The sequence below is a fragment of the Mustelus asterias genome, chromosome 3 (assembly GCF_964213995.1).
Source record: "Mustelus asterias chromosome 3, sMusAst1.hap1.1, whole genome shotgun sequence".
NCBI lineage: Eukaryota > Metazoa > Chordata > Chondrichthyes > Carcharhiniformes > Triakidae > Mustelus > Mustelus asterias.
In genome coordinates this window covers 16,064,798-16,089,196 of record NC_135803.1, presented here as the reverse complement: position 1 = coordinate 16,089,196, position 24,399 = coordinate 16,064,798, and the positions used below count along the sequence as shown (strand labels likewise).

Sequence of the window (24,399 nt, the reverse complement as noted above, 5' to 3'; positions counted from 1 at the left end):
CTCTTCTTACTTGGTCACGCCATCCAGGAGTTAGTCTGCTCGCTCTGCCAACAATTAACTTCTTGTTCCAGTTAGCCCGGGGGGGGGGCGGGGGAGAAACTCAACTCACGAGAAGATCAGAGGAATCCTGGATTTAACTGTGCGCACCCTTCACTCCAGTAACCTGTGAAAGGTTAACAAGAGCAACTCGCCAAATGTAAATCCCCCTGCGTTTAGCTTGTCCCTGGGCTTGGACGTATAGCGATTAAGCTTTCAGCAAGTGTTCTGTTTGTCTGATTGTCCCTTTCCTTTTACACTTTATGCAGCATTCTGTTTACAAGGAGCCAGCTGTTTCTTTTCTCTGATAAAGCAGATCAGCCTTGATAGGACATTGGCCGTCACTTGGTGAGGCTAACTCCCCACCCATTAACCTTGCAAAACCTGCTGCTGCTTTGGGGTGGCACGGTGGCACAGTGGTTAGCACTGCTGCCTCACAGTGCTAAAGACCTGGGTTCAACTCCGGCCTCGGGTGACTGTCTGTGCGGAGTTTACGCGTTCTCCCTGTGTCTGCGTGAGTTTCCTCTGGGTGCTTCGGTTTTCTCCCACAGTCGAAAGATGTGCGGGTTACAGAAAAGATAGGAGGTGGCCATTTGGCCCTTCAAACCTGCTCCGCCATTTATCACGATCATGGCTGATGGTCCAAATCAATAGCCTAATCCTGCTTTCTCCCCATAATGTTTGATCCCATTTTCCCCAAGTGTTATATCTAGTCGCCTCTTGAATACATTCAAGGGTAAGTGTGTGGGGTTACGGGAATAGGGCCTTGGTGGGATTGTGGCCGGTGCAGACTTGATGGGCCGAATGGCCTCCTTCTGTACGGTAGGGATTCTGTGATTCTAATACACAGCTATCCCCACTCAATCCCCACCCAGATTCAAGACCTGAGGAAAAGTTGCTGGACGGGAAGCTAAATATTTGGTCAATTTATGGCAAATATTTAATTCTGCGCTCAATCATCCTCATATTGTAATCAACTTAATTAAACATGTTTAGCTTTGAGAAATTCCATTTTATAAAAACAGACCAGTGTGTAACTGAGTTTAAGGAATGCTGTGTTACCCTAATGTTCAAATAGAAACATAGTGTAAGTCATAGAATCCCTGCAGTGCAGAAGGAAGCCGTTCAGCCCATCGACAACAATCCCTCTCAGGCCCTATCCCAATAACTCCGCATATTTACCCTGCTAATCCCCCTGACACTAAGGGGCAACTTAGCATGGCCAATCAACCTAACCCGCACATCTTTGGACTGTGGGAGGAAACTGGAGCACCCGGAGGAAACCCATGCAGCCACGGGGAGTAGATGCAGGGTATTGTTCTGAGGACCTGGCTTCAAATCCCACAACGGCAGACGGTGAAATTTGAATTCAATAAAAATCTGGAATTAAGAATCTACTGGTGACCCTGAAACCATTGTCGATTGTCAGGATTGTCGATTGTCACTCATGTCCTTTAGGGAAGGAAATTTGCCATCCTTACCTGGTCTGGCCTACATGTGGCTCCAGATCCACGGCAATGCGATTGACTCTTAAATGCCCTCAGGGATGGGGAATAAATGTTGGCCCAACCAGCGACACCCACATCCCATGAACCAATAAGAAAAGACTTCAGAAAGGCGTCACTGGTCATAAAGTGCTTTGGGATGTCTGGCGGTTGTGAAAGGTGCTATATAAATGCAAGTCTTTCTTTCTCATTGCAGCCTCACATGTGTGGGCCTCCATTAGCTATTTTTAATGCAGTTGGGTGAAACCAAACCTCGCAGATTCTTGCTAGATTCATGTCACTAGGATACTGGCAAATCGAGCAAGTGATATCCAGAGGAAAATAAATGCACTTTCCTATCATTCAGCGTGTTCGATAATCGTACATTGTCCAGATGTGTATTTTCATTGCAAACCAAGTAGATAGAACTATCCAAAATGTGCTAAACCGAAAACCACCAACAAAAATGAAAGCAAATGACTGTGGACACTGGAATCTGAAACAAAATCAGAAAATGCTGGAAAAGTTGGCTCTGACTCTGTGCTTTTTGGATAAGTACATGGGTGGGAAAGGATTAGAGGGATATGGGCCAAACGCGGGCAATTAGGACCAGCTGGAAGGGCACCTTGGTTGGCATGGATCAGTTGGGCTGAAGGGCCTGTTTCCGTGCGGTATTGCTCTATGACTCTATGACGAACAGTCATCCAGACTCGAAACGTTAGCTCGGTTCTCTCTCCACAGATGCTGTCAGAGCTGCAGAGATTTTCCAGCGTTTTTGAACCACTAACAAACACACCATCTCACAGAAAATGAAGCATCGAGGGGCTAAAGGAATGAAACGATACCAATAGATGAGAGGTGTAAAATCCTGTACCAGAGTGTACCACTGCATAGAGTTAGACCCAATGGTTTAGGAGAATGAAGTCCTGCACAGGTAAACATCAAGTGCACGGACCATTTTTTTATTCATTCGTAGGACAGGGGCATTGCTGGCTGGCCAGCATTTGTTGCCCATCCTTAGTTGCCTTCGAACAAGTGGCTTGCTAGGCCATTTGAGAGCCAACCACATTGCTGTGTGTCTGGAGTCACATGTCGGCCAGACCTGGTAAGGACGGCAGATTTCCTTCCCTAAAGGACATTAGTGAACCAGATGGGTTTTTTCCGACAATGATTTCATGGTCATCAGTAGATTCTTATTTCCAGATTTTTAAAAAATTGAATGCAAATTCCACCATCTGCCATGGCGGGATTCGAACCCAGGTCCCCAGAACATTAGCTGAGTTTCTGGGTTAATAGCCAAGTGATAATACCACTACACCATCACCTCCCCTGCTCTATACAGGTAAACAGCAAATGCATGGACCTAGATCAATAAGTCCTGTACTAGACAGCACCACATACACTAAGCACTACTAATAGACTATGAAAGAAGAGGTAGAATAAGGTAAAGCATGGGGATAATTTTGACCTTGGGCGATAGATAGCATAACAAAGCAATCTCAATTCAGTCACCCATGTTTTTTTTGAGTGGAACATCTTTACCCAGATACAACACAATTGATAACAATTTGCACTTACATAGCTCCCATGGTGCAGTCAGACAAGAACTGACACAGAATCAAAGAAGGAAGCATTGAGTCAGATGAGCTGAAGAACTAAGTGAGTGGGTGGGGGCAGAGTGGCTTGAGGGGGGAGATTTCAGAGCTTAGGGTCTAGGTGACTGAAGACACGGCTGATAAAAGTGGGCCAAAGTGGCCGGAGCTGGAGGAACGCAAAGTTCTTGGGAGGGTCGCAGGTCTGGAGGAGATTACATGGAGAGGGAGGGGTGAGCCATGGAAAGATAGAAACATGAGAATGAGACGTTTAAAATTGAGGTAATGAAGGGCTGAAAGCTGAGAAGCATTTCTGATCCATGCCTTCCCTGGCTGGCATTCAGAATATTTGCTGTCGGGCTGGTTCCTGACCACTGATTGGAAAGCGTGGGACATCTATGATACGGAATGAGCCACGCCATTAAATAGAAAAAAGTCTGCCTTTATCGCATGGAGAATTCGATGGATGCACTGCACCCTGGTGGATCCTCTAAGGGTCAGTTTCCAATCATTTTATAACACAGTCACATCCTTATGCTTACACCATCACATCTTAAATGTGACGCAGGCACGTGCAAGATGCTTTACCAGAACTCAATGGACTTTATAAATATTCCCAACATATAAAGAAATGTTTTGCTCATTCCAGACTTCTAAGTGTCCAAGTTAACACAGAGTAATAAAGATATTTTTTATTCATTCATAGGACATGGGTGTCACTGGTTGGCCAGCATTTATTGCCCATTCCTAGATGCCCTTGGAGGGCAGTTGAGAGTCAACTACATTACTGTGGCTCTGGAGTTACATGTGGGCCAGAGCAGGTAAGGACAGCAGACTTCCTTCCCTAAAGGACATTCGTGAACCAGATGGATTTTTTCCAACAATCAATAATGGTCATCAGTAGATTCATAATTCCAGATTTCTTTTAAAAATTGAACTCAAATTCCACCATCTGCTGTCACAGGATTTGAACCCAGGTTCCCCAGAACATTAGCTGAGTTTCTTGATTAAGAGCCCAGCAATAATACCACTATGCCATCACCTTCCCGCTTTCTAGGTGCTATTCCTGCTCACACAAGAAGGATCTGGTCAATGCTGACATTTGAATTTAAACAATAGTAAGGAAAATATAATTGTATTTTTGCAGGGGGACTAAACAGCATGGACGTCCACTGGGGAACTGTCCTTTCACCTCGGAGGTTTGGGTTCAGATCCAGGTCTGATGGGATGGAAGATGGTCAAGGCTCCAAAGAGCGTGGAAGTGAAGGGCGATTCGCTATCTCTCAGTCCAGATCCCATGGACACAAGCCCATGCCACACTGGAATACAGCCCTTTGACAGCCATTGAGTACAGAGAGAAGGGCAGATGCTGGTGTGGGAAAAGAGACACACCTCCAAGATTAAGAGGTATCGCCAGGGGTGCGAATGCAAAGTGAGCTCTACATCACCTTTGACCTCTGCCACAGCCAACCTGCATTGCTGGTTGCGGCGACTGGCCATCCAGATAAAGAACAGCTCGATTTTTTTTTTTTGTCCACTGGAACAGCCCAGTGATCTCACACCAGGAACGTGAATGGCTCAGGTTCCTAGCAAAGCCACAGGACATGTTGTGCGTCCAAAGGAACAGGAATATGCAAAGGTGGGGGGGCAGCGGGGGGGGGGGGGGGGATCAGCTAGTAATTTTATTGATTCTTACTGCTGCGTTGGTCCAATCTTGGGTCGAGCCAGGAGGTTGTCTTGGTTTTGTGGTTGGTGAAGTAAATTTCTCCCTCAGGTGTCACTGCTTGTTCCCACCCTTCAGGCATTGGCCCTGTTTAAACGGAAACACCACGAGAATCACCCATAAGACTTCTTCTAGTTTCGAGAAATTTGTGCAAAACAACTACCGACAGTGGAAACCGAAACCAATTCCGACCAATATCGAGAATGAAATTTCTCCTTCCTGTCAACAAGTGACTGCAGGCTTTCTAACCATAGAAAAGTCCGGAAAAGCTACTTCTGCACATCAGCATTAGTTCCATTCTTTGTGGCCGAAGAGGTCTTTCAAAAGCCAGCACTGAAAATATGAATGGGTAGAAGTTCCTTAAGGCCCATTTCCAAGCCTCAGATGGGCGCCATACACATTTAGGCCTCGGGCCTATGTAGGGTTATATGGGAGGGCAGGCCCCCACGCACTGTTGGGCCACTGTAATGACTTCAATCAGACCATTGAAGTTGGCCTATTGGAATATGAACTCTCTGATTAAGGAGTTAATTGATGGGCCAATCAGGGAGTCTTTTCCGTGTATTTAACCGGGCGTGTCAGTTCCTCTGGCACTCCCGAAGGTAGACTACTGACTGATAGCACTCTGTACTGCTGTTGGAATTGTAAATCAAGGGATTTTGGTGAAGGGACTTCTGCCTCCACAGACTTATTATAGCCACCACAATCCATTTGAAGAGGATGAATGTCAGTCAGGTTGCTTATCTGGCCACATGGGCAGATCAATGTCCCAGGAAGGGGATTTGAACAAAGGAGTAGACCAGTCAACAGGCTGGCAGCTGGGTCCTGCTTTACATCTGGAGATTGGTCATTTTAGTCAGATGCAGCTTCCCTAGGAGGTGAAACATGGGCCAGAAAAGGCCCAGCAAGGTTTAGGTGGGGAGTTCCAGAGCTTCGGGTCTAGGTAGCTGAAGTTCTGGCTGCCTATTTTTAAATGTTCAGATTTCCTTTAATGGACCAGCAGGAGGACATGGTTCTTGTTCTGTGCTCTCCAGAAGGTCTGTCCAATTCTGGCCTGTTACACATCCCTAATTTTCATTGTTCTACCATAGGCAGCCACAATTTCAGCTCCCAGGCCCTGGGCTCTGGAACTCCCTAACTAAAGCTTTCTGTTTCTCTACCGCTCTCTCCTTCTTTAAGATGCTCCTTAACTACATCTTTGACCTAGTCATACATCCTGTGTGCAATTTGCACATTCTCCCCGTGTCTGCGTGGGTTTCCTCCGGGTGCTCTGGTTTCCTCCCACCGTCCAAAGATATGCGGGTTAGGTGCATCGGCCATGCTAAATTGCCCCTTAGTGTCCCAGGATGCATAGGTCAGAGGGATTAGTGGGGTAAATATGTGGGGTTACGGGCCTAGGGCCCAGGTGGGATTGTTGTCGGTGCAAACTCGATGGGCCAAATGGCCTCCTTCTGCACTATAGGGATTCTATTCTGGATTCTATTCTATCCTAATGTCTCTTATCTGGCTCAGCGTCAAACGCTCCTGAGAAACGTCTTGGAATTGTTTATGGCATCCTAAAAGCACTATATAAATTCAGTTGTTGGTGTAGTAATTTGGATTACTTTATCTTGGCCTTGCCCCACTCCCCCAGCTGTGGTAAGTCATTCTAATTTACTGAGGTTCGGGAACGGACACACCTTTCACAGCTTCTACTGGGGCTTGAACTAACTGAGAATCTCGCACTGTAACTCCAAGCTGCCATTCATTCATGTCGGTCTTCTGTCTTCTCTCCGACTGCTATTCTATTTCAGGACTGGTTAAACAAGCCTTTCTGCTTCTTTGGGGTTGACAGAACTATTGGGAAATTGTACTTTGTAACCCTTTATAGGCTTTTGATCAGTATAGGACTCTCATCTGGATGTGTTAGTGATAACACAAAGGAGACAAAGGGTTTGTGTGTAACTAGTGAGGCAGGGAATTTATCAGAGAGATGTGTGGGGTTTTGTAAGTGAAAAGAGACTCTCCACGTTCCCGCCCTCACTCTCTACTGTATTGAGACCATGAGATATAGAAGCAGAATTAAGCCACTCGGCCCATTGAGTCTGCTCCGCCATTCAATCATGGCTGATATTTTTCTCATCCCCATTCTCCTGTCTTTTCCCCATAACCCCTGATCCCCTTATTAATCAAGAACCTATCTATCTCTGTCTTAAAGACACTCAATGACCTGACCTCCACAACCTTCTGCGGCAAAGAGTTCCACAGATTCACCACTCTCTGGCTGGAAGAAATTCCTCCTCATCTCTGTTTTAAAGGACTGTCCCTTTAATCTTATTAATTGGTGGTTGTATCAGCAGCTCTCGTTTTGAATGGAAATAAATATTAACTCCTCATCCTAAGGGCCAGCATCATATGTTTGATTTGATTTATTATTGTCACATGTATTGGGATATACTAAAAAGTATTGTTTCTTGCGCGCTATACAGACAAAGCATGCCGTTCATAGAGTACACAGAGAGAAGGAAAGGAAAGGGTGCAGAATATAGTGTTGCAGTTACAGATAGAGTATAAAGAAAGATCAGCTTAATATATGATAGGTCCATTCAAAAGCCTGAAAGCAGCAGGGAAGAAGCTATTTTTGAGTCAGTTGGTACGTGATCTCAGACTTTTGTATCTTTTTCCCAACGGAAGAAGGTGGAAGAGAGAATGTCCGGGGTGTGTGGGCTCCTTAATTATGCTGGCTGCTTTTCCTGAGGCAGTGGGAATGTAGATGGAGTCAATGGGTGGGAGGCTGGTTTGCGTGATGGACTGGGCTACAGAACCCTTTGCAGTGTTTTGCAGTCTTAGCCAGAGCAGGAACCATACCAAGCTGTGATTCATCCGGAAAGGGTGCTTTCTATGGTGCATCTGTAAAAATTGGTGAGAGTCGTAGCTGACATGCTGAATTTCCGCAGCCTTCTGAGAAGTCGAGGTTTTGGTGGGCTTTCTTAACCATAGTGTGGGCATTGAGGGTGCTGAAAGTGTACACTTTAGGCCTGATTTTAACCTTTGCTACACAGTGGGAATGGAGTAGATGGTTGGTTAAAATGGCTGTCAGATTCTTGCTGTTGTGTTTGCCGCCTGCCGCCATTTTAATCCCTTTAATTATAGTCACAAGGAAGCTCGGTGAGGGCCTTATTAATATGTAAAAGGCAGGCTCTGATGATATTGCTCAGACCCGGGTGCCATTTTAGCTCCAGGCTGCGTGAGGTGTGAGCGGTGTCGAACCCACCAAGGAGGCCTGGCAGGAGGCCGGTGCAGCACCACGCCGGGTGCTTTTACACTTATTCGCAGTAAGGGGAGCAGGAAACCTTGGCCGCAGCCATCACCCTCTGCCCCTAGGCCACCTCCCCCCCGACCCCTGCCACATCTCACCACTCAACACTAATGCTCCAATGGTGTATTGAACACTATTAATTTGTTCCTGCTGGTTGTAAATGATTATTTTATCAGCCGGGGAAAGCGTCCCCTCAGGTTCCCGTTGGCATCACCCAAAACGCTCTTCCAAGCCCACCAGTACCACTGGGTGGGGCAAAGGGGGCGGGGATTGCTTGGAGGCAGGAATTTCAGAGATGTAATAGTTGGGCATTCCCATCTCCGAGTGGTGGGTCCACCACCGGCCCAGCAGCAGCAGATAGCCTACCTGCTGAATTAGCTGTCTATTTGTGGGTCGATTCTGAATCGTCCTCCCCCACTGAGGGCCAGGCAGGGCAGGCAGCTGGGAGTGAGCTGTGAGATTGGGAAGCTCCTACACTCAACCTACCCCACTCAGCTCAGTGAACTACAACTGCCACCACTGGCCAGCCAGTATTTTCCCTCCACACGGACGGCCTGGTCGTGCTGACCACATTATTAAATTCAGCACTTCTTCAGAGACTGCCCCCCATCCTCCCCACCCTCAGTGGAAGTGACCCACCCTCACAATGAAGAGGAAAATCAGTCAAATCTCGACAAGATATGTACCCGGCTCACAGTTCGCTCCAATTCCCTTGCCGCTCCCTATCTCTGTAATCTTCAGCTCCACAACCCTTCGCGGGATCCGCACTCATCCAAATCTCGCCTCTTGCTCACTCTCACTCTCTCCAAACTTGGCAACTGCTTTTGAATTCCCTCCCTAAAGTTCTTCACGTTGCCAACATTCTCCATCCTCCTTTGTGATGCCGCTTTCAATCCCTCTGTCTCAGCTTTCAACCATTTTAATACCTCCCGACGTGGATCGGTGTCAACTTCTGTCTCGTTACACTCCTATGAAAACCCTTGGGACATTTCACCATGTTGAAGGTGCTACCCCAATGTTGCTGAGTGCAACCCCCGAGTCCCAGATCAGACACAACCTCACTGAATGGCGGAATAGGAGTCAAGTGGCCTCCTCCTGTTCCATAGGATGTACCAGGAGTAAAGTAAGAGTGGAAAGTACAGGGAAAGTAACAATGATTGGGCCCCTTTCCTTGAACTTCAGCCCTATATCACAATCCACACCCCCCCCCCCCCCGCCCCGCCTCCACCCCCCCACCTTCTCCATGCCACAGTAGAGATAAGTGATTTTGTTTCCTTCCCATCTCAGCTGTAAGAGCACAGCCTCTGCTTACAGATGGCAGGAAGGTTGCCAATCCTCCAGGATTGTCCTCGAGTCTCCAGGAATTGAACAGCGATCTGGGCACGGCTGAGAGCAACAAAGCATAGGGGAATTAAAGAAATAAAGTATTGCCTAAGTTTCTTTGAATGCTTTTGTCTTTTGGCCTGGTCCCCCCATGTTGACACTATAGTTAAGAAAGCCCACCAATGCCTCTACTTTCTCAGAAGGCTAAGGAAATTTGGCATGTCAGCTACGACTCTCACCAACTTTTACAGATGCACCACAGAAAGCATTCTTTCTGGTTGTATCACAGCTTGGTATGGTTCCTGCTCTGTCCGAGACCGCAAGGAACTACAAAGGGTTGTGAATGAAACCCAATCCATCACGCAAACCAGCCTCCCATCCATTGACACTGTCTACACTTCCTGCTGCCTCAGAAAAGCAGCGAACATAATTAAGGACCCCACGCACCCCGGACATTCTCTCTTCCACCTTCTTCCTTCAGGAAAAAGATACAAAAGTCTGAGGTCACGTACCAACTGACTCAAGAACAGCTTCTTCCCTGCTGCTGTCAGACTTTTGAATGGACCTATCTCGCACTAAGTTGATCTTTCTCTGCACCCTAGCTATGATTGTAACACTACATTCTGCACTCTCTCATTTCCTTCTCTATGAACACTTTGTATAGCGCGCAAGAAACAATATTTTACACTGTATGCGAATACATGTGACAATAATAAATCAAATCAAATAAAGACATTAGGAGATGGGTAAAAGGCTGTTTTGACTGGATGTGACCATTGAAGGCCAGAGGTCAAGTGCGGAATTTTCCTGTCCTTCCCGCCACGGGGATCGTAGCAGGCGGGACACGGACCATGCAAAGGTCCGTTGACCTTGGATGGGATTTTCCGACCTTGGGGCGAGCACAGCCAGAAAATCCCACCCCAACCTCCAAAAATACACAAAACCGGAGTTGGCAACTCCAATGACAAAGCAGCTCCATGAGTCTGGTTACACGGAATATCCTTTAATTGCTTACAGCATTGTTATCACTGCCACCCAAAATATAATTGTACCTCGCTGCGTACCAGGGCATTATGAGGATGTCTCATCCATATCCTTCCAAAGTAATAATTATAAGAGTTAAAGGTATGACTTTATTTTTAATGACGGGAAACAAAACACAAACAATCCATCTGTTTAATTGGAGCGTCTTTAACAATCCTGATTGCCACTCCTAATAGCTACTGGGCACCTGATGGCTGTAAATCGATGTCTCGTTGGGAATCGGTTCTCAATCCGTGTGTTCGAGCTCATTGCAGTTACAATAAAAGTAAAAAGGTTTACTTATTCGTGTCACAAGTAGGCTGACATTAACACTGCAATGAAGTTACTGTGAAAATCCCCTAGTCGTCACACTCCAGCGCTTGTTCGGGTACACTGAGGGAGAATTTAACATCGCCAATCCATCTAACCTGCACATCTTTGGACCATGGGAGGAAACTGGAGCACCCGGAGGAAAGCCACGCAGACACGGGGAGTACGTGCAAACTCCACACAGACAGTGACCCAAGCCGGGAATCGAACCCGGGTCCCTGGCGCTGCGAGGCAGCAGTGCTAACCACTGTGCCACCGTGCTGCCCCCATAATAATAATTTCAATGGAAGAATAAATTATGAGTTATTTATTGCCTGTCGCAATAACATCACGTCTGGTTAGGCGCACTGGCCGTGCAAAATTCTCCCTCAGTGTACCCGAACAGGTACCGGAGTGTGGCGACGAGGGGATTTTCACAGTAACTTCATTGCAGTGTTAATGTAAGCCTACTTGTGACAATGATAAATAAACTTAAATCTCCAGAATCACAGGTGTCGACAGTTCTTGGTGAGCTGCAAAGCTACATCTGACCAGATCATTTGTTTTAAGAGATTCTGGTTATGGGATGAATGTTGGTCAGGACACCAGGGAGAGAGACAGAACTACCCTACTCGTCTTCAAAAGAATACTATGGGACCTTTTTGACGTCCACCGGAGAGGGCAGGCCGAGCCTCGGATTAATGTTACATTGGAACGGCACTGTAGTCTGGATGATGCCAGCAAAAAAGAGACTTCATGTCTAAAATTGGCAGTGGGAGTGGCCAATCCGGATTCGGTTTAACGTCACACATGGGACAACACCAATCTAGGTGGTGAATCGTAGAATCCCTACAGTACAGAAGGCCATTCAGCCCATCATGCCTGCACCGACAACAATCCCACCCAGGCCCTATCCCTGTTAACCCACAAATTTAACCTTGCTAATCCACCTGACACTAAGGGGCAATTTAGCATGGCCAATCAACCTAACCTGCGCATCTTTCAGACTGTGGGAGAAAACCAGAGCATCCGGAGGAAACCCACGCAGACACGGAGAGAACGTGCAAACTCCACACAGACAGTGACCCGAGGCTGGAATTGAATGCAGGTCCTTGGCGCTGTGAGGCAGCAGCGCTAACCGCTGTGCCACCGTGCCGCCTTTAACAATTGGCCTCCTTGCTGAAGACTTCATCGAACCGATGGGAAAATTCCTCACCATCATCTGGAGTGAGATTCGAACCCTCAACTTTCTGACAGCAAGGCAGAAAGTGCCACCGACAGAGCCCCGGTTCATCCACAGACTGCAAATTTTGACAAAACGTAAGGGCACAATTAAGACACGGAGCAATTCGTGAGAACCGTAGATTTCGACAGGTAAAGGCTGCCAGCAAATGGATTATGATACAAAAACAGATCCTGTTCAGCAAGTAGATTTTCAACAGAATTCCCTCTCCTGCTCTATGAAATAGGGGGAGGTAAGAACCACACAAGAGCAGTTGGCAAATTCCCTTTGGAAAATAATCAGAATCCCTGGCACTTCCAAATGGGGAAAAGAACTAATACCCTGAAGCTGAACTTTTCGAATGACTGAGTTTGAGGCTTTAATCAAGCCAGCAAGGACCTTTCTTCCATTTCCAAGTAAACCCTGGGTTTTAACTCCAGGGTCGAGCACCAAGCCTCGTGTTTTAATTCCATTCCATATCCACACAAATGACATTCACAGATAAACAAGCAAGCACATGTACAGACATGCACATACAAACATTGTACGCCCGCACAAATGCATATGCATGTGCATACATAAACAATGCACACGCACACACACACATGCACACACACGCACACACAGATACACACACGCACACATGCACACACACGCACACACGCACACACACACACACAAATTCCCAAACAATGTAACTGAACAAACTGCAAATGCTGTTTCCTCTCTGACCACAAAGTGCGTTGATGCTTGTGTATCTGTGTCTATTTCCTTTTGTACTTCCTTTAAGAATATTAGAATCGTAGAATCATGCAGTGCAGAAGAGGCCCTTCAGCCCCTCAAGTCTGCACCAACACGTGTGAAACACCTGACCTCACACCTAATCCCATTTACCAGCACTTGGCCCATAGCCCTGAATGTTATGGCGTGCCAAGTGCTCATCCAGGCACTTTTTAAAGGATGTGAGGCAACCCACCTCAATGTAAAAAACTTGCCTCTCACATCTCCCTCAAACTTTCTCCCTTTTACCATAAACTAGTAATTGACATTTCTACCCTGGGAAAAAGACTGTGCCTGTCCATTCTATCCATGCCTCTCATAATCAGGTCGCCAATCAGCCTCTGACATTCAAGTGAAAACAAACTAAGTTTATGTAATCTCACTTGATAGCTAATACCCTCCAATCCTCATGCTCTTTCTGAATCTTGTGCCAATTATCTCAAACCTGTGTGCTCTGGTTACTGACCTCTCTCTCAGGGGTAAGATACTCCTTATTTACTCCTCAACACCGGTGCCCCACAAGGCTGTGTTCTCAGCCCCGCACTATACTCCTTATACACCTATGACTGTGCGGCCAAATTCCCCTCCAACTCGATTTTCAAGTTTGCTGACGACACCACCGTAGTGGGTCGGATCTCAAACAATGACGAGATGGAGGGCAGGAAAGAGATAGAGAATCTGGTGAACTGGTGCGGCGACAATAATCTTTCCCTCAATGTCAACAAAATGAAGGAGATTGTCATCGACTTCAGGAGCATAATGGGGGACATGCCCCTGTCTCCATCCATGGGGACAAAGAGCAAATGGTCGAGAGGCTAAAGAAATTTGGCATGTCCGCTAAAACTCTCACCAACTTTTACAGATGCACCATAGCAAGCGTTCTCTCTCGATGTAACACAGGCTGGCATGGCTCCTGTCCTGTCCAAGACCGCAAAAAACTACAAAGGGTCGTGAACAAAGCCCAGTCCATCACGCAAATCAGCCTCCCACCCATTGACTCTGTCCTGCCGCCTCAGGAAAGCAGCCAGCATAATCAAGGACCCCACACACCCAGGACATACACCCTTCCACCTTCTTCCATCAGGAAAAAAAATACAAAAGTTTGAGGATACGTATCAACCGACTCAAGAACAGCTTCTTCCCTGCTGCCATCAAACTTTTGAATGGACCTACCTCGTATTAAGTTGATCTTTCTCTTCACCCTAGCTAAGACTGTAACACTACATTCTACACTCTCTCCTTTCCTTCTCACTGTACAGTATGCTTTGTCTGTATAGCGCGCAAGAAACCATACATTTCACTGTATACTAATACATGGACAATAATAAATCAAATCAAATGAAAAATGCTATGATTTTAAACACCTCTATCTAATCTCCTCTCCACCTTCTCCCTATAAGAAGAAGAATCTCAACTTCTTCAGACTCTCCACCACATTACTGAACTAGTAAGTGAATTGGGCTCCGCGTCAGTCTGCAGCGGGACTATATGGTGAATGGGGTTGCGCTCTGATGCTAATAGCCCCACTCTATTGGTGATATCACCGGAGCAGTTCAGACTGAAAGTGGCACGGTGGCACAGTGGTTAACACTGCTGCCTCTCACAGCACCAAGATCCCAGGCTCAATTCCAGCTTCAGGTCACTGTCTGTGTGTGGAGTTTGCACGTTCTCCCCGTATCTGCACAGGTTCCCTCCGGGTGCTCCGGTTTCCTCCCACAGCACAAAGATGTGCGAGGAATGTAGGTGGAAAGGCCATGCTAAATTGTCCATCAGTGTCAGGGGGATTAGCAGGGTAAATAAATGGGGCTACAGGGATAGGACTGGGTGGGATTGCTGTCGGTAGAGGCTCGATGGGCCAAATGGCCTCCTCCTGCACTGTAGGGACTCTATGCAAAGCTCCAGCAACATATCTCTCCTCTAGGCCTTATTGGAATGCCATGTTCAAACACAGACTGTAAAAACATCCCACTTTCATCCTGTAAACAGAGTAAACATTGTGACCTCAGCAGTTTTGGCATTGCATTGAACACACTGGCTGATAGGTTTATGTTCCACACAGGCCTCGAACTACCTTAAGATTGTGGGTGGCACAGTGGTTAGCACTGCTGCCTCACAAGGACCAGGGTTCGATTCCCAGTTTGGGTCACTGTCAGTGTGGAGTTTGCACATTCTCCCCGTGTCTGCATGGGTTTCCTCTGTGCTCCAGTTTCCTCCCACACTCCAAAGATGTGCAGGTTAGGTTGATTGGCCGTGGTAAACTGACCTTTTGTATCAGGGGGTTAAAAGGGTAAATACTTGGGGTTACAGGGAGAGGGCACTGAGTTGTCGGTGCAGGCTCGATGGGCTGAATGGCCTCCTTGTGCGCCACAGGGATCCTATGATTCTAAGGAGTAATGAAAACACTTTCGAGAAAAAGAATACTTTCACCTTACTTAAAAACGTTCAAAACTGTGTCACAGAGCATCGAAAGAAAACTTCCTTCAGAAGGCACTCCTGGTTTCGCAGGCCTTAAAAGTTTAGGGACTTCTCACAGAGCTGGAAGAAGATGGTGGTGCAGTTACTGGACTAGTAATCCACAGGCCTGGGCTAATGCTTTGGAATTACGAGTTCAATTCCTCACCACTCCAGCTGAGAGAATGTATATTTAATTCACTAATTAATCTGTAATTTAGATGCTAGTCTGGATCATAATGATCTTGAATCTACAGGATTGTCATAAAAACCCATCTGGTCCACTAATGACAAGGAAGGAACTCTGCCATCTGCACATGGTCTAACCAATCATGGTGGTACAGTGGTTAGCACTGCTGCCTCACAGCGCCAGGGACCCGGGTTCGATTCTCGACTTGGGTCACTGTGTGGAGTTTGCACATTCTCCCGTGTCTGCGTGGGTTTCCTCCGGGTGCTCCGGTTTCCTCTCACAGTCCAAAGATGTGCAGGTTCGGTGGATTGGCCATGCTAAATTGCCTTTTGATGTCCCAAGATGTGTAGGTTGGGACACATGGGAAATGTGTGGAATTACAGGGGTAAGGCGGGGGTGTAGACCTGGGTAAGATACTCTGTCAAGAGAATCGGTGCAGACTCGGTAGACCGAATGGCCTCTTCTGCACTGTATGGATTCTACGATTCTATGATTAGGTGACCCAACAGCCATAACAACATTGTTGACTCACACTCCCCTCGGAAATGGCTGAGTGAGCCACTCTGTTGGATTGACTAACAGAAAAAAGAGCACGATGGGTGCATCTACTGCTATGACTGGAACATTACATTCTACACCCTCCCCTTTTCTTCTCTATGAACGGTATGCTCTGTTTGTCTAGCACACAAGAAACAATACTTTTCACTGTATACTAATACGTGTGACAATAATAAATCAAATCAAATCCATTATCCTTTCAGGCTAACTGCCTTCCCAATCATAACAATTTGCCGTGTGAAAGAAAAAATGTTCCTGATAAGCTTGAGAAAGCTTTTAAAAGCTTCTCCCTGTGTATCTGTGGGGAACCTTCAGCCACTTTGGCAGAGAAAGAAAAGTAAAGTGTATGAAAAACAAACAGGCCGCCTAACACATTTTCCATTTCATCACAGGAGCCCCAGAACTGAACTCATATTTGGAACTAATTTACTGCTAGACGCCTTGATGCAGCAAATAGCTCGGAACACTGGTTGCACAGACAGCTGAATGTTTAGCAATGCAACCATCCAAACCCCAAGGGACTAGCTGCTCAAGTTAGAAACCTTTGTTAATATTTAAACTGGGGCGCCGCCTCTTTTGGCAAGCAAACACGGTGTTAGCACCACACTTACTGGAAGACACAGCTGACAGACTGGGCAGAGGCAATTCATTCGTTCCCAATCCCAGTGAGAAACAACTCGCATTCACATCACACCTTTTAATGACCTTAGGATGTTTCAGAAAACATTGCAGACAAGGAAACACAGTCACTGTCACATAGAAACATAGAAAATAGAAACAGGAGTAGCCCTTCGAGCCTGCTCCGCCATTCATTTTGATCATGGCTGATCATTAAATTCAATATCCTGATCTCGCCTTCCCACCATATCCCTTGATTCCTTTAGCCCCAAGAGCTATATCTATTTTCTTGAGAAAGCAAACAGTGGGCACGGTTAGCACGGCTGCCTCACAGCTGTAAGGACCTGGGTTCGATTCCCGGCTTGGGTCACTGTCTGTGTGGAGTTTGCACGTTCTCCCCATGTCTGCGTGGGTTTCCTCCGGGTGCTCCGTTTTCCTCCCACAGTCCAAAGATGTGCGGGTTAGGTTGATTGGCCATGCTAAATTGCCCCCTAGTGTTCTGGGATGTGTGGGTTACAGGGATTAGTGGGGTAAATGTGTGGGGTAGTGGGGGTAAGGCCTAGGTGGATTGTTGTCGGTGCAGACTCGATGGACCGAATGGTCTCCTTCTGCACTGTAGGGTTTCTATGATTACTGTTCTATGTTCTATGACAGTCTGGAGTTTGCACATTCTCCCTGTGTCTGCGTGGGTTTCCTCCAGGTGCTCTGGGTTTCCTCCCACAGTCCAAAGATGTGCAGGTTAGGTTAATTGGCCATGCTAAATTGCCTCTTAGTGTCAGGCGGATTAGCTGGGTAAATTAGCTGATGCAGAAGAGGCCATTCAGCCCATCGAGTCTGCACAGACCACAATCCCATGCAGGCCCTATCCCCGTATCCCCATGTATTTGCCTTAGCTAGTTCCCCTGACACTAAGGGGCAATTTAGTATGGCCAATCCACCTAACCCGCACATCTTTGGATCATTTGGAGCATAGAATCCCTACAGTGCAGAAGAGGCCATTTGGTCCATCAAGTCTGCACCAACTCTGACAGAGTTTCTTACCCTTTTACCCTCTCCCTCACCCTATCCCCGTAACCCCACACATTTACCATGGCTAATCCCCCTAACCTACACATCTTGGGACAGGAAGGGGCAATTTAGCATGGCCATTCCACCTCGCCTGCCACTTTAAACTCGCAAAATTTACTCGATTCACATAGGAACATAATGACAAAAGCAAGGACAGTGATTTTCAGGCATTTTAACCGAAACAGCACTATATTTATATTTCATTCCATGCAATCTTTGTAATCCTCAATTAGAGGAAAATTAGGCACTTGGAAAGGTTTGAGTTCATTAAAGAGAGCCAAGGTGCTCCATTCTCATTGGTTTGAATGGCATTAGATGGGATGCTTATCCCTGCTATTGGTTGTCTATACTGTCAGAGTGCCCAGGTTAAACTTACTCTCTGCTCTTAATAATTCATTAACAGGTACAACGGCACGGTGGCACAGTGGTTAGCACAGAGCCAGGGACCCGGGTTCGATCCCAGCCTTGGGTGACTGTGTGGAGTTTGCACATTCTCCCCGTATCTGGGTGAGTTTCCTCTGGGTGCTCCAGTTTCCCCCCGCACTCCAAAGATCTGCAGGTTAGGCATGTTGGCCATGCCAAATTACTCCTTAGTGTCCCAAGATGTGTAGGTTAGGGGGATTAGCAGGGTAAATACATGGAGTTACGGGGATAGGGAATGGGTGAGATTTTTAAAAATCTTGTTTGATGCAGACTCAATGGGCCAAATGGCCTCCTTCTGCACTGTAGGGATTCTATGAAAGTGCAGTATCAAGAAACTGGCAGATAGCTAATGTAGTCCTCATACTTAAGAAGAGGGGCAGACTATGATCCGGGAATTATACACCATTAACATTGCTGGTAGGAAAAGTAATGAAATTCTTACTAAAAGAAAGAATAGAAGAACATCTGTCAGCATGGATTTCAAAAGGGAAAATCTTGCTTCAACAACTTTAATGATTTTTTTGAGGAGGTAACAGAGGGGGTAGACAATGGGGATACAGGAGATGTAATTCATCTGGATTTTCAAAAGATTTTCAATAGGGTGTCCCACAATGGTGTAATGAATAAGATTTCATAATGTGGAGTCAGAAGATAAGTGACAGAATGGTTTGCTAGCTGCTTTCCAAATAGAAGGTAGAGTGGGAGTAAAGGGTAGATATTCACAATGGCAGAAGGTGGGACACAGGGGGCGGAATTTTCCCGTCCCGCCCGCCACGCGAATCATAGCGGGTGGGGAGGGGTGGGGAGGCGGACCATGCAAATGTCCGTTGACCTCGGGAGGGATTTTTTGCCCTTGGGGCGAGTACGGCCGGAAAATCCCGTCCGGTGTTACGGAAGTATCCATGCTGGGAGCGCGGCTGTTCACAATTTACATTAATGATTTGGACTTTGGGATAATCAAAAAATGCTAAATTTGTGACTGATGGCAAGGGGTTGGGAGGGGAGGTGGGGGGGGGGGGGGGGTGGGGGGTGGGTTGTGTGGTTAGTCAGTGCTGAGGAGGATGGAAACAAACTACAAGAGGATGTTGATAAACTTGCAGAATGGGCCAACTATCGGCAAATTAGGTTCAAAACGGATAAACAAGAGGTAGCAAAAGTAGAAAATGCTGGAAAATCTCAGCAGGTCTGACAGCATCTGTGGAGAAAGAATAGAGCCTGACTGACCCCTGGTCAAAGCTGAGGTAAACAAGAGGCGGGAAAAATAGAGAGATCACTTATTACTTGGAAGGTGCAAGTCTAGTGAAATAGAGCGACAAAGAGATTTCAGAACACAAATGCACCAGTCACTAAAAGCTGCACCACGGGTTTGCAAAACCATAAAAAAAGAAGCAAATCAAACACGAGGCTTTATTCCAAAAGGGATAGAATTGAAAAGTCGGGACATTATGTTGAACCTTGGTTAGTCCAAGCTTAAGATTACGTGCACATCTGGTCACCATATCATAAAAAAGACACAGATCACTGACTGGAGAAGATGCAGAGAAGATATCCAGGTTCCCAGTGCCTGGAACTCGCTGCCGGGGGAGGTTAGCAGGTACGATAGTGATTTTTAAGGGGCGTCTGGACAAATACATGAATAGGACGGGAATGGAGGGATAGAGTTCCCCGGAAACGTAAGGGGCTTTAGTTCAGTCGGGCAGCATGGTCGGTGCAGGCTTGGAGGGCCGAAGGGCCTGTTCCTGTGCTGTAATTTTCTTTGTTCTTTGTTATGCACAAGCACAATGCTAGAAATGTATGGGTATACAAACCAAGAAATGGGCTGAAGGGCCTCTTTTTATACTGTAATGCTCTATGAATTTATTTGTGGGAAAGCAAGACAACCATATGAGCGAGATGAGAATAGATGGTTACGATGGTAGATTTGGGAGGAAGTACAAGTGGACCATGAACACCAGCGTGGACAGAATGGGCCGAATGGTCTGTTTGTGTACCATTTATCATTGTATTAATCATTATAAGATTATTGTTCCAAGTTGCTCGCAGATAAGTCCAGAAGATTAATTTTCAAGTCCTGGAGACCCCATGGTAATTTTAGAGGGTTGGGTTGTCTTAATAATTACTAACCCCAGCAACACAGTCCTCTGTTATCTCAGCAGATTAGTGACTCGAACTTTTCCTGGCACACAACAGAGTTCTCAGGTTCCACTGCTGGTACAGAAACTCCTTGTTAAATCACAGGTACAAAGGAAACACCCAAAGCCATTGTTATTTGGTAAAAGACCAGGTTGGTATACAGAGAGGAGCTCAACAACACAATCATTATCAAGTAAATCCATTTGACACCTAATTTTCTTTTTCAGAACCATAAAGAAACAGAACTCAAGAGAACAAACAGTGCCTGGCAGGAAGAACATGAAAAGGTTCGGATGGCATCATAGAGGGTTGGATTATACACTGCCCACATCATTTAATAGTTGGCATGGACCGGCTGTTTTTGAAACAAAATGTTGTTACGGTGGGGCAGAATGGGATGCACGGCATTTGGGGAGGGCGTTGGACAGGGTGCCCTTTGCACATCAGAGGCAACCCCCCCCCCCCCACAAAGATGCCCTCCCCCCCACCTGTTTAATGCCTCCCCATCTTTTTCTGAGTAAGAAGTCTCACAATGCCAGGTTAAAGTCCAACAGGTTTATTTGGAATCACGAGCTTTCGGAGCGCTGCTCCTCTCCCCCCCCCCCCCCCCCCCCCCCCACCTCCCCCCAACTTCCCAGTCTGATCCTTTGCCACCTACCACCCACAAAGACCCAACTTACCTGGCTGCAGCATCCATCCTCTCTTCTTTGTGGGTCTACCTGCAGTTCCACTACTCATAGAATCCCTATAGTGCAGAAGGAGGCCATTCAGCCCATCAAGCCTACATCGACAAAAATCCCACCCATATCCTACCCCCATTGCCCCATGTATTTTCCCTGCTAATCCCCCTGACACTAAGGGGCAATTGAGCATGGTCAATTCACCTAACCTGCCCATCTTTGGGCTGTGGGAGGAAACCGGAGCACCCGGAGGAAACCCACGCGGACACGGGGAGAACCTGCAAACTCCACATGCAATGTCCCGAGGCCGGAATTGAACCCGGGTCCCTGGCACTGTGAGGCAGCAGTGCTAACCACTGTGCCACCATAACCATGCCATCCTGTTCTGGAACGGCTGGGGCAATCTGATTGTCCGGCAGCTCTCCAGGATAGAACTCCTTCCCACTGAGGGTGAAGGTTCTAACCTCAGCCTGTTTAACCCTCTGGCATCGCGTTATCGCTGTGGGGTGGGATCTTTTGTTTGGGAGGGGATCTGTCAGCTGCAGGCTGCTTCTTGCAATAGGGTTCAGGGGTGGGCGGTGCAATACACTCACCCCCTCACCCCACCCCTCATGACATTGTGGCCAGAGTTACAGAGTTCTAGAGAAGTCCCTGCCCGGCTGTGCCGGCAGGTTTGGCCCACACTGGGCTCTCCTCAGTGGGGTAAGAGTCTACCCGTCACCCAACACAAGCATCAAACCGTCAGCTAAATTAAGTCAATAGAACGCAAGGGCTTTCAACATAAAGAGAGAAGAATTCAGCAGTGTGAAACAACCAAAAGCCAACAAGCTGCGGACAATAAAACCACAACAGGAATGTAGGGGTCGCCCCCACCAGGATCCACGGATGTAGAAGTGGCTGATAAACAGGTCAAATGGATACAACCTACTGACACGTTGCTGAGAGCAATTCCAGTTCCAGAATTGGGCGACACAGTGGCACAGTGGTTAACACTGCTGCCTCACAGCACCAGGGACCCGGGTTTGATTCCCGGCTTGGGTCGCTGTGTGTGTGGAGTTTGCATGTTCTCCCCTTGTCTGTGTGGTTTTCCTCCGGGTGCTCCAGTTCCCTCCCATACTCCAAAGATGGGCAGGTTAGGTGGATTGGCCATGCCAAATTGCCCATTAGTGTTTCAAGGTCTATAGGTTATCAGAGTAAGTATGTGGAGTTACGGGGTAAGCCTGGGTATGGGGTAAGAGTCGGTGCAGACTCAATGGGCCGAATGGCCTCGTTCTGCACTGTAGGGATTCTATGATTCTATGAACTAAAGGGACGTGCAGTGGAGAACATGGATCTGGACGTCTCGTCCAGCCAAGTACAGGCATCCGGGAATTCCATCAAACTGGATGTCTACAGATATTGTTGTGAGAAATATGGAACATGGAGCTCAGTACACTGGGGATAAGAGAGCAGGGGAATGGCAGCTCTGTCTGGAAGATGCTCAAAATGGCACGGTGGCACACCGGCAAGCACTGCTGCCTCACAGCGCCAGGGCCCCGCGTTCAATCCCAGCCTTGGTAACTGTCTGTGTGGAGTTTGCACATTCTCCCCATGTCTGCGTGGGTTTTTTCCGGGTGTTCTGGTTTCCTCCCACAGGCCAAAGATGTGCGGGTTAGGTGAATTGGCCATGCTAAGTTGCCCGTTGGTGTCAGGAGGATTGGCAGGGAAAATATGTGGGCTTACAGGGTTAGAGCCTGTGTGGGATTGTTGTCTCGATGGGCTCGATGGGCCAAATGGCCTCTTTCTGCGCTGTAGGGATTCAATGATTCTATGAAAATCATAGAATCCCTAAGTACAGAAGAAGACCATTCGGCCCATCGAGTCTGTACGGACCACATCCCACCCAGGCCCTATCCCTGTAACCCCACACATTTACCCTAGCTAATCCCCCTGCCATTAGGGTCAATTTAGCATGGCCAATCCACCTAACCCGCACATCTTTAGAAATCGGAGCGCCCGGACGAAACCCACGCAGACACGGGGAGCACATGCAAATGGTCCAATCAATATGCTTTGGCCGTTAAAGCTGAGTTTCGTACAGCAGCGTCTGAGAGCTGGTTTAGAATAGCTGCTCCCTGTGCTCAGGAGGGAGGTACTGACCCGAATTTGGATGAGCCACAGGCATGGATCTCTGCTGCATCTGGTTAGAGGTGCCGGCCGTGTTCAGGTTCATCTGACTCATGGTCTTCCGCGGATCGTGCCATGTTGTTATCCTGTCTACGTGGCTGTAAAATAAAAAGATGGAAAGAAGGGTTTAATTCAACGTCATCTTTCCCTCCCTGGTAGCAACTCAATACGTGCAGTGCGCACAGTGAAACCGTTCAGATGGACTTCCTCGGCAATTGTCTCTATCTCACTCGACTGAGCCTTCGTAAGAACTTTATCATAGAAACCTTACAATGCAAAAGGAGGCCATTTGGCCCATCGAGTCTGCACCGACCACAATCCCACCCAGGTCCTATCCCCGTAACCCCATGCATTTATCCCAGCTAGTCCCCCTGACCCTAGGGGGCATTTTAGCATGGGCAATCCACCTAACCAGCACATCTTTGGACCATGGGAGGAAACCAGAGGAAACCCACACAGACACAGGGAGAATGTGCAAACTCCACACAGACAATGACCCAAGCCGGGAATCGAACCTGGGTCCCAGACGCTGTGAGGCATCAGTGCTAACCACTGTGCCACCGTGCCTCCCATTTAGACATCAAGCCACTGGGCATAGTGGGTAGAGGAGGGCACAAGCTGGGGAGAAGGTAATCCCGAGGCTAATGACCTGGGTTCAAACCCCACCATGGCAGCTGGTGGAATTTAAATTCAATTAACAAACCTGGAATCGAAAGCTAATCTTGGCAATGGTGACCATGAAACTACTGTCAATTGTTGTAAACAGGAATAAGGCAGGGGAGGGCATGGGAACAAGGTAGAATGCTTGTTCAGAGAGCTAGTGCAGGCTCGATGGGCCAAATGGTCTCCTTCAGCACTGTGAAGATTCTCTGGTTCACCAGTGTCCTTTTAGGGAAGGAAATCGTCCATCCTTACCAGTCTGACCTACTTGGAATGAGCTGCCGGAGAAAGTGGTTGAGGCAGGTACAATAGCGATACTTAAAAAAAGCATTTGGATAAGTACATATGGATGGGAAAGGATTAGAGGGATATGGGCCAAACGCGGGCAATTGTGTCTAGCTGGGAGGGCACCATGGCCGACATGGTCTGGGTGGGCTGAAGGGCCTGTTTCCGCGCTGTATTTCTCTATGATTTTTGATTTGATTTATTATTGTCACATGTATTAACATACAGTGAAAAGTATTGTTTCTTGCGCGCTATACAGATAAAGCATACCATTCATAGAGAAGGAAACGAGAGAGTGCAGAATGTAGTGTTACAGTCATAGCTAGGGTGTAGAGAAAGATCAACTTAATGCAAGATAAGTCCATTCAAACAATGAC

General features: G+C 47.3%; 1 protein-coding gene across 1 annotated transcript in view; it reads right to left on the bottom strand.

Annotated features, from left to right (window-relative positions):
* wwtr1 (WW domain containing transcription regulator 1) overlaps positions 1-24,399 on the bottom strand; it is a 176,021-nt gene that overhangs the window by 12,634 nt on the left and 138,988 nt on the right. The window contains exons 2-3 of the mRNA XM_078203999.1: positions 23,051-23,175; positions 4,809-4,922 (exon numbers count right to left, since the gene is read on the bottom strand). Coding sequence (XP_078060125.1) covers positions 4,809-4,922; positions 23,051-23,175 — 239 coding nt within the window. The remainder of the gene's footprint in view (positions 1-4,808; positions 4,923-23,050; positions 23,176-24,399) is intronic.